Source organism: Syngnathus typhle, linkage group LG6, assembly GCF_033458585.1.
Source record: "Syngnathus typhle isolate RoL2023-S1 ecotype Sweden linkage group LG6, RoL_Styp_1.0, whole genome shotgun sequence".
NCBI classification, from domain to species: domain Eukaryota; kingdom Metazoa; phylum Chordata; class Actinopteri; order Syngnathiformes; family Syngnathidae; genus Syngnathus; species Syngnathus typhle.
The window spans coordinates 4308866-4321379 of NC_083743.1; the positions used below are offsets into that span (position 1 = coordinate 4308866).

General features: G+C 39.2%; 1 protein-coding gene across 3 annotated transcripts in view; it reads right to left on the reverse strand.

The window, feature by feature from the left end:
- Positions 1-413: 413 nt before the first annotated feature.
- Positions 414-12514, reverse strand: part of cadm1b (cell adhesion molecule 1b) — a 122085-nt gene continuing 109984 nt past the window's right edge. For all 3 annotated transcript variants that reach the window (XM_061280865.1, XM_061280866.1, XM_061280864.1), the window contains 2 exons: positions 5331-5459; positions 414-5223 (listed from right to left, as the gene is read on the reverse strand). In XM_061280865.1, the coding sequence (XP_061136849.1) occupies positions 5105-5223; positions 5331-5459 (248 nt within the window). In that variant the 3' untranslated portion in view covers positions 414-5104. The remainder of the gene's footprint in view (positions 5224-5330; positions 5460-12514) is intronic.

The following is a 12514-nucleotide window of genomic DNA, read 5'->3' on the forward strand; positions in this document are numbered from 1 at the left end:
TTCCTTTTTTCTTATTTTCTTTTTCTCCAGGACAGAAAATGAGACCTGCATGTTGGTCGGCAGGTGCTGCTGCTTCGAGTCAAGCCGGGCCAGGAAAAGGTTAACAACATCTTTCTATTTTTAATGGGAACACTTGAACTGGGCAGACCACACACATACTCCTTCTTGCGCTTCCTAAGTGAGTACAAAAAACTAACCAAAATAAAAAAAACATTGTGGTCGAAATAACTTTGCCCAAAATAACCCTAACCCTGTCAAATAAATAAAAAAAATAATACTGTGGTCAAAATAATTTTGCCCAAATAACCCTGACCCTGTCAAACTAAATCAATACAAATTGAATATTGTATTGTGGTCAAAATAATTTTGCCCGAATATTTCTTACTGAAGACGAAAAGCATCACCACAACAAGAACATACGACATATTCTTTATTAAGACAAGTACTCATCAGGTTGTGTGTATTTTTTTTTTTCCTTTTGTAAAAATGTTGGTGAACCAATACAAAAGATGCATGGCCAGACGACAATCAAAAGTGTTCGCTACATTAAAGAAAAAGAAAAAAAGAAGACAACGTTAAAGCATTTTTTGTGGGTAGCGAAACACAAAGCAGCTCCTCGTCCTCCTTCCCCTCTTGGACATGTTACAGGAAATACATGTACATCATATCTTGTATGCAAAACATTCACAACCGAACATACGAGAGGAAGAAGTTTGAGAAACATCGACTGTACACGTGGTGCTGGTCCGCTTGATGGCCAAGTCTACTCTGGCATTTTTGTGGTTGCTCAACAAAGTGACAAATCCATCTACATCGGTTTGAATAGCTGCTGTTGCACTAAAAATAGTTACACGATATACTTAGTAGGCTGGCAGGGCAGGGAGGGCTTTTAAATTTTTTTTACAATACATTTGCATTCTACCTGAGATGCAAAAACACAACTATTAACACTCATGAACCTGAGAGAGTGAACACAAACATACTAATCATCATAAGGAAAAACATCAAAAATCAAATAGAATTAGCGCAATTTTTATATATAATAATTTTTAAAATATTTTAAAATGCATTTGTCATTCAATATAATGTTATGACAATTAGGGTTATTTTGAAAAAAACAAAATCTGTGAATAATACAATATTAAAATGGGTAAATGTCCTGTATGCCTACATTAAGATGAGTTTTGTCAAAAATATTGATTTCAATTTCAGTTTTGAAATGTTTTTTCATGGTCTCTTTTATTATTATTATTTACAAAATCCTAAAAAAACAGCCATTTTAAACATAGGTGGTTTCCCTTTTATATGTACTCGTTCCTTCCGATTGGCTGCTAGCTGCTTGTTTTAACCTCATCCACAGAAGTCATCCCCATAAATAAGAAATACTGCTTCAATGAACATTTGGAATCACCAAATTTAATAATACATAGTAAATACAACATCTGGGACCGAGCATCCGAGCTTTTGTACAACATGAACGCCAGGGTCCAAAACGGCGCAGCAGTAAGCGACAACGTGGACCAACATCGCGTCGAACCACTTAAAAAGAGGACACAAATGTACAAGATAACACTTTAACGCAGAGGTGGGGAACCATTGTCCTATCAGGGGCCCCTCTTTAAATTCTCATTTCATTTTGAAATAATTCATGAGGATTAAATCGGAATTTCACGAGAATAACAATATTTTTGAGCAGGAGAAAAAGTCAAATGACACAGAAGTTGCAAATATGAAAATAAAATAGTGATATCATAAAATAAGTGTTTTATGAGACAGAAACTGTAATTTTATGAGAATCGTATTGTCATTTTACAAAATGAAATTAGTCATTTTCTGACGATAGTCTAAGCAAAAAAAACAAAATTGAACAATTTTGAGCATTTGTGAGCCAAATCTTTTTACAGCAGGTTCTCGATTGTACAGGTTTGTCTCATTAAGTGGCTACAAGAGAAAAAGAAAATAGGGCTGAAGCCAACATACATAATTAAATTACATGAACACTTTTTAAAAATATAAAAAAAACCAAAAAACTGGAGGTGTGATACAAATAGTGCGGGCTAGGTTGCCCACCCGTGCTTTAAAGTATCCGACCACCTGTATGCCTCCACGTCAAACAAGGCACTACATCAAGTCCTTCGCTCTTTTATTTAAGCGTGATTGATCGGGAGGTGACTTTAAGGCGGTGGTTATCCGATAAACTGGATGTTTTTGAATAGCAACTATCTGGGACTGTGTTTTGGGTTTCTGTTGCTAGGTAAGAAAAGGCTTTTGAGTGACGTTTTGAGGCTGTTGGGCGACAAGTCGGGGGGAAGGAACAACTTGATAGAGCAGTCGGCCGTTCAAGACCAATCAAAGGTGGCCTAAGGGGAACGATACTTCAAGAGATGTCTTTTTACTGCTTATAGATGACTGCGAGTGAAGAAATAGACGTACTGTAACACTCTTTGCACATTAATTTTACATTGGAAGGTATTTAATTTATTAACAGCTAAGAATCTAATGAAAGCATATAGCTTGGGGGGAAAAAAAATTACACTGCTTCTATCGCAGTAGAAGCTAGCTGGGAGGTTGATAAAACAGGAAGTGGATTAAAATAGTCACTTTTATCAAATATGTACAAATAAAGAATAAAACGCAGGAAAAAGTCCAGTAAACTGTCAAAATTTTGTTGGTTGAGCTGAACTTTAGCATCACGTTAGCGTTTAGCCTCATTTCTGTTTCTCCTGTTTTGATGCTAAACAAAGCTTACCAAGTTCAACTTTTTGTCCATATAGGGCAAAATCTAAATAAAATACTCAATAACATTATTGGAGTTTTGCACTTTTGATATTTATATAAAAACAAATTATAGCTTTGTATCCCATTGGAAGCTGTCTCGCAAGCTAAGTTCAGCACAAAGCAGGAACCAGCTTTAACATGGGCATCTTTTTATCTCATATGTAAAAATAAAGAACACAATAATAATTAATCAAGTATTAAATCCTCAGCTCTGGAATGAGTTAGTTTTACACTAATTGTTCAAATATTTTAGCTAAACGTCCTAGCGAATCTTAATGCTAGCTATTTTTTATGCCAACACTAGACAAGAAACTCCAAAACAATATTTCTTTTTGTCCACCATTCTTTTGTGTAAATAAAAATAAAATAATATAAATAATAATGATTAAAGGTGAAGGCTCTTAAAGAAAACACACAATACACACATGGGGCTAGCTACGTTTAGCTTAAACAGGGTTCAAAATTGTTCATTTTTCTTTATGCTAAATAAAGCTAATTAAGTGAGCCAAGACAAACTAGATCCATTATTTAGGACCGTGTGTTTTTAGCAGGCAGATCAATATTATTCAAATTATGACATTTTGTGATAAAATTTGCCTTAAAAATATCCAAGGAAAAAATAAATAAAAATAAGCTTATAAGATTAAAATGTTCCTCTTTTGTTAACATGAATGCCCACGCCAAAAACATTCAACTCAACTGATAGCTACTCAATAATGAACATTTGATCCTCTATCATGTGACGCACTTGACACCAATGCTAACCTCTAAAGATAAACTGCTGTCATGACATCTATACTGACACACAGACCGGCAAGTTTTAATTGAAAAAGCCACTTTATCAGGCACACGGTGCCTTCAAAACGTGTTTTGAAAGTGAAGTTGTAAAATTACAAGAATAGAGTCATAATTTAGCCAGTGAACATCTAAATTCCCACACTGACAAACGCACTACATCTCTGGAGAACCTGCTAATAAAAATGGCTAAAACAGTACTATATACACACATTTGTTAAAAACGTCTGGTTAGATGTCCACAGCGCATAACGTACACCCTCTTGTCCTACTTCGGTAATTAATAACTAAAAACTGATGTCCCTTTCTTGTAAAAATGATCTTTTTATTCATAGAACTGATTTTTCTCAAGTACAAACTTTTACATATTTAATTGTAAAATAATAAACCACTTTTATGCCCCCCAAAAAATCCAATTTATTGCCTTGATAATTTGACTTAATTCAGCAGTTTTGTCAATTCACTGCAATAATAATTTGACATGGTCATAATTGATTGGATTTTTTATCAAATGCGACACTTGCCTTTGTGAAATTTCTATTCCTGTGATAAAGTTGTGTTTTCGTCTGTCACCCTTTTGACTTTACTGCCCCAATAATTTGACTTATTCTCATAAAATGATGACATATAACGTACCACTTTTTTAAAATTGTCCTGCGTACTTTAAATAGTCTCATATCAACAACAATCTGGATTCAGACTTCAAAACTCCCCATATTTTGTATTTGGCGTTTTGAGGGCCCATGTCATCCTTCATCCAGCTTTGATCAAGTGTCCCTAATAAAGTGGCTATTTAGTTCAACTTTTTTTTTTTCCTTTTCTTTCTTTTGTCTGACATTCACGTGTAAACCAACGGCATCAAATGTACATGTTAGTGATTGGGAGATGGAATCTCAATAATCGCTGAACTCTTAAAGGGGACATATTAGCAAAAAAATGACTTTTATACAAATAGTCGGGTCTCTGGAATGCTTATCCAAAATACCTCTGGAAGGAAGCAGTTTTGGTTGGACTGTGATGTCACAGTGCTTGGAGACCTGCCCAAAGTGATCGGTTTCCGATCAAAACAAGCAACAGATATGATCAGCAAACTCTTTTAAAGTGGTTTAAAAAAAAAAAAAAAAAAAATTAATATGTCTCCTTTAAGATTACTGCAGAATAAAAAGGGGCGATGACCTTCTTTGCGCTCGGTGGCACAGACTAACACGCACTCACACACACACACAAACGGGCCACTTTCATATTGCAAGCAAACATCCAAACCAACAAGCACGTGAGTGGGAGGGACGGCGGGGAAGAAAACAAACCAAAATAGAACAAGGCACAAAATAGTCTGTAAAAGAAAGAGTGTACAGAAGTTTCGGGCCCCAGCAGTCCAGGAAGGTTTTGAGACGGGACACTCGGTCGGCCTCTTCTCAAGATGAGGCCACGTCAGTCCGAATTTTGCTTCCTCCCCAATCCCCCCCCCCCAACATACAACGATCTAATCAAAGTTATGCTGCCATAGCACCACCAGCCATCCTTCCAAACTTTAGATGTAATACTCCTTCTTCTCGTCCGTGTTGTTGTGTCCTCCCTCGGCGTTGATGATGGCCGTGTCGGCGTCGGCGGCGTCGTCCGCCCCTTTGGCTTCGTGCGTGAAGTAAGTGCCTGCGCGAGCGCAAAGCAAAAGAAAAAACACTCGACAATCCTATCAGACGGCAACAAAAGACACGCGCCGATGAGTTCATGGTCAAGTGGGATCGGCCGCGCTTTACCTTTGTGCCTGGCAAAGTATCGACCGAGAACAATGAGCGCGCAGAGGATGGCGAACATCACCACGGCAACCACGCCGCCGATGACGGCGTGGTCAAGTTTGGGTGGCGTGCCTTCGCCCGCTCGGGAGTCTGAAAACAGGAACGTAAATATCGATCCAAATATGATTGACTTGGATAAAGATGTTTCACAAAAATAGAACATTTATCGTTTTGGAATGACCAAAGTCCTTGGTGCCACATTGTCCAAATACTTTTGAGCTACCGCATCAAATCATTGTTGAATTATTAAGAACCAAGTCCAATTAAAGCGGAACATCTGCAAGCTTTTAATAACATCTTAAAGTGTTTTATTACACCGTGGGCGAAATAAAACTTGTGCCCTCCGAATAGTTTGTTGATGATAACAGCTATTAAATTATTTGAGTGTCTAGATAAACAAAACGACCTCACCGCAAAGGAAGTTGATGTTGTTTATTGAAGGGGGGGGGGGGGGGGGTGGCTACAATGTCACCATTTGGAGAATCCGAAACGGTTTAACTAAAAAGGCCACGAATAAACGATGGAACATTTTGTTCTTACTTAACGAGCGACACAGAGCAACCGGATAATTGCACGGCGCAGTCTTTTTTTTTTTTCTTTCTCCGCTTATGCTTCTTTTCAGAACCTCAAGTGCACTCCAGTTGCATACGAGACCACGCTTCTTCACGCAGTACTTTAAAGAAATGCCGTGTTACAAAGACGAGAACTGCTCTTATGTCTCGTTAAATGAGCAGCCTAAAGTCATGCAATCATAGCAACAATGTGGATTATTAAGGCCCCAATGTATAGAGATCATATCAATTTTTAATACTGATAGTGAACCAATCAGGACACCTGTTGTGTTAGCACTAATATCTGTGCTAACACATTCATTCATTCATTCATTCATTCATTCATTCATTCATTCATTCATTCATTCATTCATTCATTCATTCATTCATTCACTCACTCACTCACTCACTCACTCACTCACTCACTCACTCACTCACTCACTCACTCACTCACTCACTCACTCACTCACTCACTCACTCACTCACTCACTCATTCATTCATTCATTCATTCATTCGTAAGTAACTGTTTGTGTTATTCCATTAAAATATTATTAGACCAGCCAGGATACCTGTTATGGCCATTTGTGGAACTCATACAGAGCTCCATCCATCTTTGAAAGAACAAGGCCAGGTAACTTCAGAAGCCTTCACAGAATGGCACTGAGGCCTTTATCAAGCGTCGACGATGGGAACGATGGAGGAGCAGTGATCGCTCGGGGTGGGAGGGGGAAACGGCGCCGTGGTCCTTTGCCGCATGAGAGAGCAGCTCAATTTGCCACCAATCTCACTAGTCATGATCTCGACGTGAACAATTCCGCTCCAAGACGCCGGCGGAGTGACAATGGTGGACCAATATCTCAAAGGTCCTTCTTTTAATTTAAAAAGAAAAATAATGGCGCTGCGAGTCAGTTATTACAGCATTTTGCTCTGATATTTGCCAGCGGATTACATCGGCGATAGCAGACTTTTTTTTTTTTTTTCCATCGTTTCCATCCACCTGCAACTGCTCCAAACAGGTTCCCAGCAGGCTTTTGGGGAAAAAAAAACCGTTTTGGGAAAAACTCCAAAGATTAATCAAAAATAAATAATAATAAAATAAATAATAAATATATAAAAAATATTTAAACATTACCTAACAATGGGACCAGCTTTTACTCACGGACAGTATTGTGATTAAAGTAACATACTATTCTGTAATAATACTTTGGATGGCGAGAACTTTTGAAATAGGTTGCCGTTAGATTGATGTGAATCTGTGGAAGGAGAGCCGCATCAAAAAGTAAGCGGGATAATTATAATAAAGAATAGGAATAACATGTGAGGCATTCACTCAATAAAAAAAATATGCACTCCTTCAAAGTGTAAATATAGCCAAAGCCCTGACCTGCTGACTACCTACTGCAAGTGCCAACAAAATTATTTTAAAAAAGTCTACTTGATCCTTTAAACGGATGTTAATGACATTCTCAAGTCTCTGGGCAAAGAAATATCACATTCCATGATTTGAGGCCAGCCTTATCTGTAAATGAATCATCTGAAATCATTTCCATCTTACACCTGGTAGGTGTGTCCCAGGTCTGGACGGGAGAGTACACATAAATGAAAAAGCTTGTTCTGCCACAGTCCCAACTGCTGGATTTAATAAAGCACTGGTCGGCAAAGGAAAAAAAAAAAAAAAGGCATAATCCAATCATGCTCACTATGCTGTTTCCGTGGCAACTAGTGGTAGATTGCAAATAGAAAGAGAAGGGAGAGTTGGCAGGATTGAAAATCACAGGCACAAAAAAAGTAATAATTTCCGCTTACTAAATTGGCAAATATATCAGCCTCCCCCCCCAGAAAAAATGGCGCCACCTGCAGGGCTTAACTGCTCCGGCACCATGTGCTGTAAAGAGTTTGCACGGCCATCCTTAAAAAGTGTAATTTGTCATCAACGTGAGCAGTCAAACTAATTAACAAGCGTTTTTGTGGACTTTGGTTCCGCATGAGCACCCCACCCGTCTCTCCAAAGCAACCACGTGGTGAGGCGCAGTGTGTTTACTGTGGCGGGGGATGCCAGGAAGCACGGCCAAGTCCCTGAGGAGAGGCAAAAGCTGCACTTTAATGAACATCCATGCCGTAAAAAAAAAAAAAACTCGTGCACAATCCTGTCTGGAGCCTGCAAAAACTCCACTGACTCGCCTCCGCTGCTTTCCTTCTCCTCTTCCTCCCTCCCTGCCCTCACCTTGCCCCCCTGCCGTCTTTCATTTGACACATCCGCCTGAAAACATGCCTCTGCACACCTAGGGAGAGTTATTTTAACAGGTGGAGGAAAAAAAACAAAACAGCTCGGTGTATGCTCCCAGAATGAGGCAAAAGAAAAATACATGTTAGAAGACCCACATGAAAACATTCAGCACAGTGTGCCGAAGCTTTATGTTTAAAAAAAAAAATATATAAATATATACGTGTATATATAAATATAACAATAATTACCAAATGTATATGTATAAAAAAAAAAAATAAAAAAAAAAAATATATATATGGATAAAATAAATCAAAATTAGATTCAACGCTTGTTAATACGATTCAGTCGGCGGTTCCAAATGTGCGCCCGGTGTCGACAAGACAGGATTCTGTCAGGATCAAGAACGAGATCCCCGGGAAAGGTTCGATAAATAGACGTGCGTGTGATACATATCCCACAATGTGTCACATTCAAATGTCATATATTATTACAACAGACAGACCGGCCGCTCTGCTCCGTGTGTGTCTATCCTGGCTCCCTCTTGTAATAAGCACAATTTGATGATGTCTGTAATGCGGCCACTTGTCCGTGTTGTCAGCCAGCTACCGTTCGGCGCTGGAGCGCTGACATACCCGCGAAGGAATCTTGACAGGATGTGAGCAGGCCGCGGGGATTTATGGCGGTGGTGTGGGGGGGATAAAGGGGATTTGCGAGTAATGCCTGCGTCTGGGTGATGGAGAAAGCAGATCTGCGTCACGTACGTACGTTTCCGTGTCACCTCTCTCTCTTGGCTTTGTACATGTATGTTTTTCCTCCCGTCATCCAATTAACAGATGGGTTCTTAACACTAAATCTAACATGTATATGATTCCTGCTGAGGGTGGCTGTAATTCCTGGAGTGACTTTTCCTGAGCCATAGAAATACACTTGGAAAAAATATGATGAAACTATTATTAAATTAAAAAATTTGAAATTAAAAACAAAAAATAATAGTAACAATAAGATATTATATATTATATAAATAATATTATAAAAATTAAAATAAAAAAAATAAAAAAAACATTTATACATTATATAAAGATACTAGTCATGTTAATATAATATATTTATTAATATAATAATATAATAAGATAAATAAATATTTCTGGAATCCTTCACTCGGTTAAGAATTAACTTCCAGGGAGTCAACGGCGGTTTGGGTGAGCGGAATTGAAAAACCTACCGCGTCTTTTGTCTTTGTTTGGACGGTGAAAGGAGCTAAATGAGCTGAGGAGCGAGTGTACGATGGGTAACCTTTAACCAACTCATCTGCGGAGCGTCGTAGTCAATTGACGCAACATTGGACTTTCATTGCCCGCTAAATAGATTTCGAGCGGCCTTTGTAACGACCAAGGATAATTTAACGACATACAAATGTTGTGATTTAAGAAAGGGGAAGGAAAAAAAAATTCAAGGTTTAATGGCGACAAATGCAACCGTGAATGAAGGAACACCGTGTCAATGAACTCTAAAGTTAATTGTGCTTGTACAAATAAAATTCTCATATTGTTCATGCCAAGAGATCAAGGCCAAACTGTATTTTTTCCTTCTTCAAATAGTACGTGAAATTAAAAAATGTGGACCAGGGAATCCTTTAGGCTAATTTAGGCTTCATACAAAATCTTTAATGTGCACTTTTTGTAATTAGTGGCAAATGCTTTATGAGAAACCAACATTAGCGTAATGAAGCTCCATTTGAGGCTGGGCTGGCACTCCCAACCTGCTACTCTGGGGACCAATTAAAAATATTAAAAAAAAAAAAACTCACTTCGTTATTAAGCGACGATGAAAAAAAAAAAAAAAAGAACTGGGATCACACTAAACAAAGGTGTGAAAGGAGTAAGAAAAATAATTAGCATTTCGAAACGATTCCTTAATTCTTCCGATGAAAAGACGCACAGGACTTTTTAGTTGACGGCGCTCTTGTAAAATTCAACAGGAACTCTAAGACTGCACGCTAGTGGAAAAAACATTTCATAGTCACGAAAACCTGTTCCGAGTGGACTCCTCGCACTCCATCTGGTGCGTGATTCTGACACGTGTAAGGAAGAAGATCCCCCCCAGTGCTACTAGTGCGAGTAAACAGAGGGAAACAACCCAACATGCTATTCAAAAGGAGCGCGAGGAAAAAAAAAAAACACACACAAGATCACCCAAGCGAGCGATAAGAAGCGCTATATCAGTTGCAGCTAGCGTGCGACGTGATTCTGCCCTTCATTAAAAGTGCTTTACCTTCAAATAACAAATACTCGCACAAAAAAGTTATAGTGACACATGTAGACGCATTCCTAATCTGTGAAAAAAATGAGCAATTATTTTTACCACTTTCTTCATGTATGAGTGTATCTCTCTCTATGTGTGCACTACATGCATTTTTTAATTGCTATTATTTTAAAGTGTTATTTTTCTTGACACTATTTTATTTTCTGCTTGTTGTTTAAATGCTAAATTTTGCTAACTCTGATTTCGAATCGTCAGTTCAATATCAATCAAAATAGGCCTGATTATTTCCTCCATCATGACCTTAGAAACCTCGCAAGCCATGGGTACTTACAGATGAGACTAGAACAAGGGAGGCGATCTCCCGAGCTGCCAGTCGGATGGAACGTCATCTGTTCAATCAACCCGACAACCTAATTCCTTGTTCCGTATAGAGGCGGACTGGCCAAGAGCATTGAGAGTGTCTAGTGAGGGCTTAGCTGGGATCTGATGTCCCCGCCTCGGATCATCCCTGAGCATCTGACGGCTTGCGAGAATGATCTCACCCTGCACCCCGGCCAATGATTCTGGGTATTTTCTGCTGTTGTTAAACAGTGTCTTTCAAATATAATTTCCTCATTTTTTATAATCATTTATAAAATAATAATCTTTTGTTTTTTTCTTTTTGCCTTGCGTCACGTACCCAAATTTGTATTTCGAGCGCGATTCAGACATGCTTCTGCTTTAGTTGAATGAAAAATAGACATCGGCTTCTGCTTAGGCCACGCCCCTTAAAGGTACACACACACATACCTACGTAAGCGCTGGGTGCGCTATTTCTCCTGTACAGTTAATTCTGTTATTTCCACACTTTCCCGCCAATTACGCAAATTCCGTGGACCAATTGTGTCTTATATTTCAAATTATTTTCTCCGGCATTCCCTCAGGACAACTCTATAGAAAATGCACAATTGTGTTCAACCTAGACGCGGCACAGCGACTTGACAACATTTAGCTATGCCTGCTAAATCTTATGTTCAATATGAAACTTATTGCAAGAAAACTTCCAAACACATGAAACAAGGAGCACTCTTTTGAACGGTTGACTTATCTCTCTCCCGAGAGGTTGGCACACGCGTGCAAAAACACCCTTTGAGACCTGACAATTTCAACTCTCTTGAAACTTTTCACAAACATGAAACAACACGGCAGACGTTTATTGTGCCGTTTGCTCCCGCGTCGCAGCGACAAGAAAGAAAGGGGCCTCGTCACCCAGATTCAAAGTCGAGCGCAGACGACACGACGACTGACACTTGACACCGACTAAAAGGCCTCTTTGTGCGCGACATGCTGCTTCATCTCTTTGCGGCCGTACGTGCGACAATTACAAATACGCCGTACGTTCTGGGCGGCCTGTGATTACAAACCGAGCTTGATCTCTGCCTGTGGCGCCGCCGTGGCTGTTTAATGAAACTTGCGCTTGATGTTACAGCAAGTTGAACTATTTATTTTTTGCAGCGTTATGCCGATGAAGGCGCTGCAAAGCAATCTAGCCGCAGCCAGCTTAGCGTGGCCTCTGTGACAGGACGTTCGGAGGAGGAGGCTCAATTACATCCTCCCCGCACGCGTTGCATAAATTGCGCTAAATCCCCGCTTTCATGATGTTACAAGTTAACTGGGAAAAGTGCAGAGTAATGCACTGTGGAGTATTAAGGAGTAAGTTTGGATTATCACTTTAAGAGAAAAGCTGTTTGGAAAAAGGCCGGTATGAAGAAAAAAATAAATCAAATGTCATTGGATGAATTTTGAATTTCCCAAATATCCTATTTTAGGGGTCGCTACATAAAACAGTTAATAAGTGAGCACCTATCGGTATATTCATCCTTTGAAACGACATCAGTTGAGTCTCCCGCCGCGACTGATAAACTGACCTGTTCTTTAAGCATATTTCCCCCCTTTTTTTTTTTTCTCGCAAATGTCACATTGTGGCATATCCAAATGCCACCTCCCTGGGCGTCCTCTTTGCCGCGCGTAGCTTTGACGGCGCGTTTAAAACGTGAGGGCTGCTATTGAGTAGCATTCAAAGCCAAATCAAACGCACATTGTGCGGAGTCGGGCGTATGTCTAT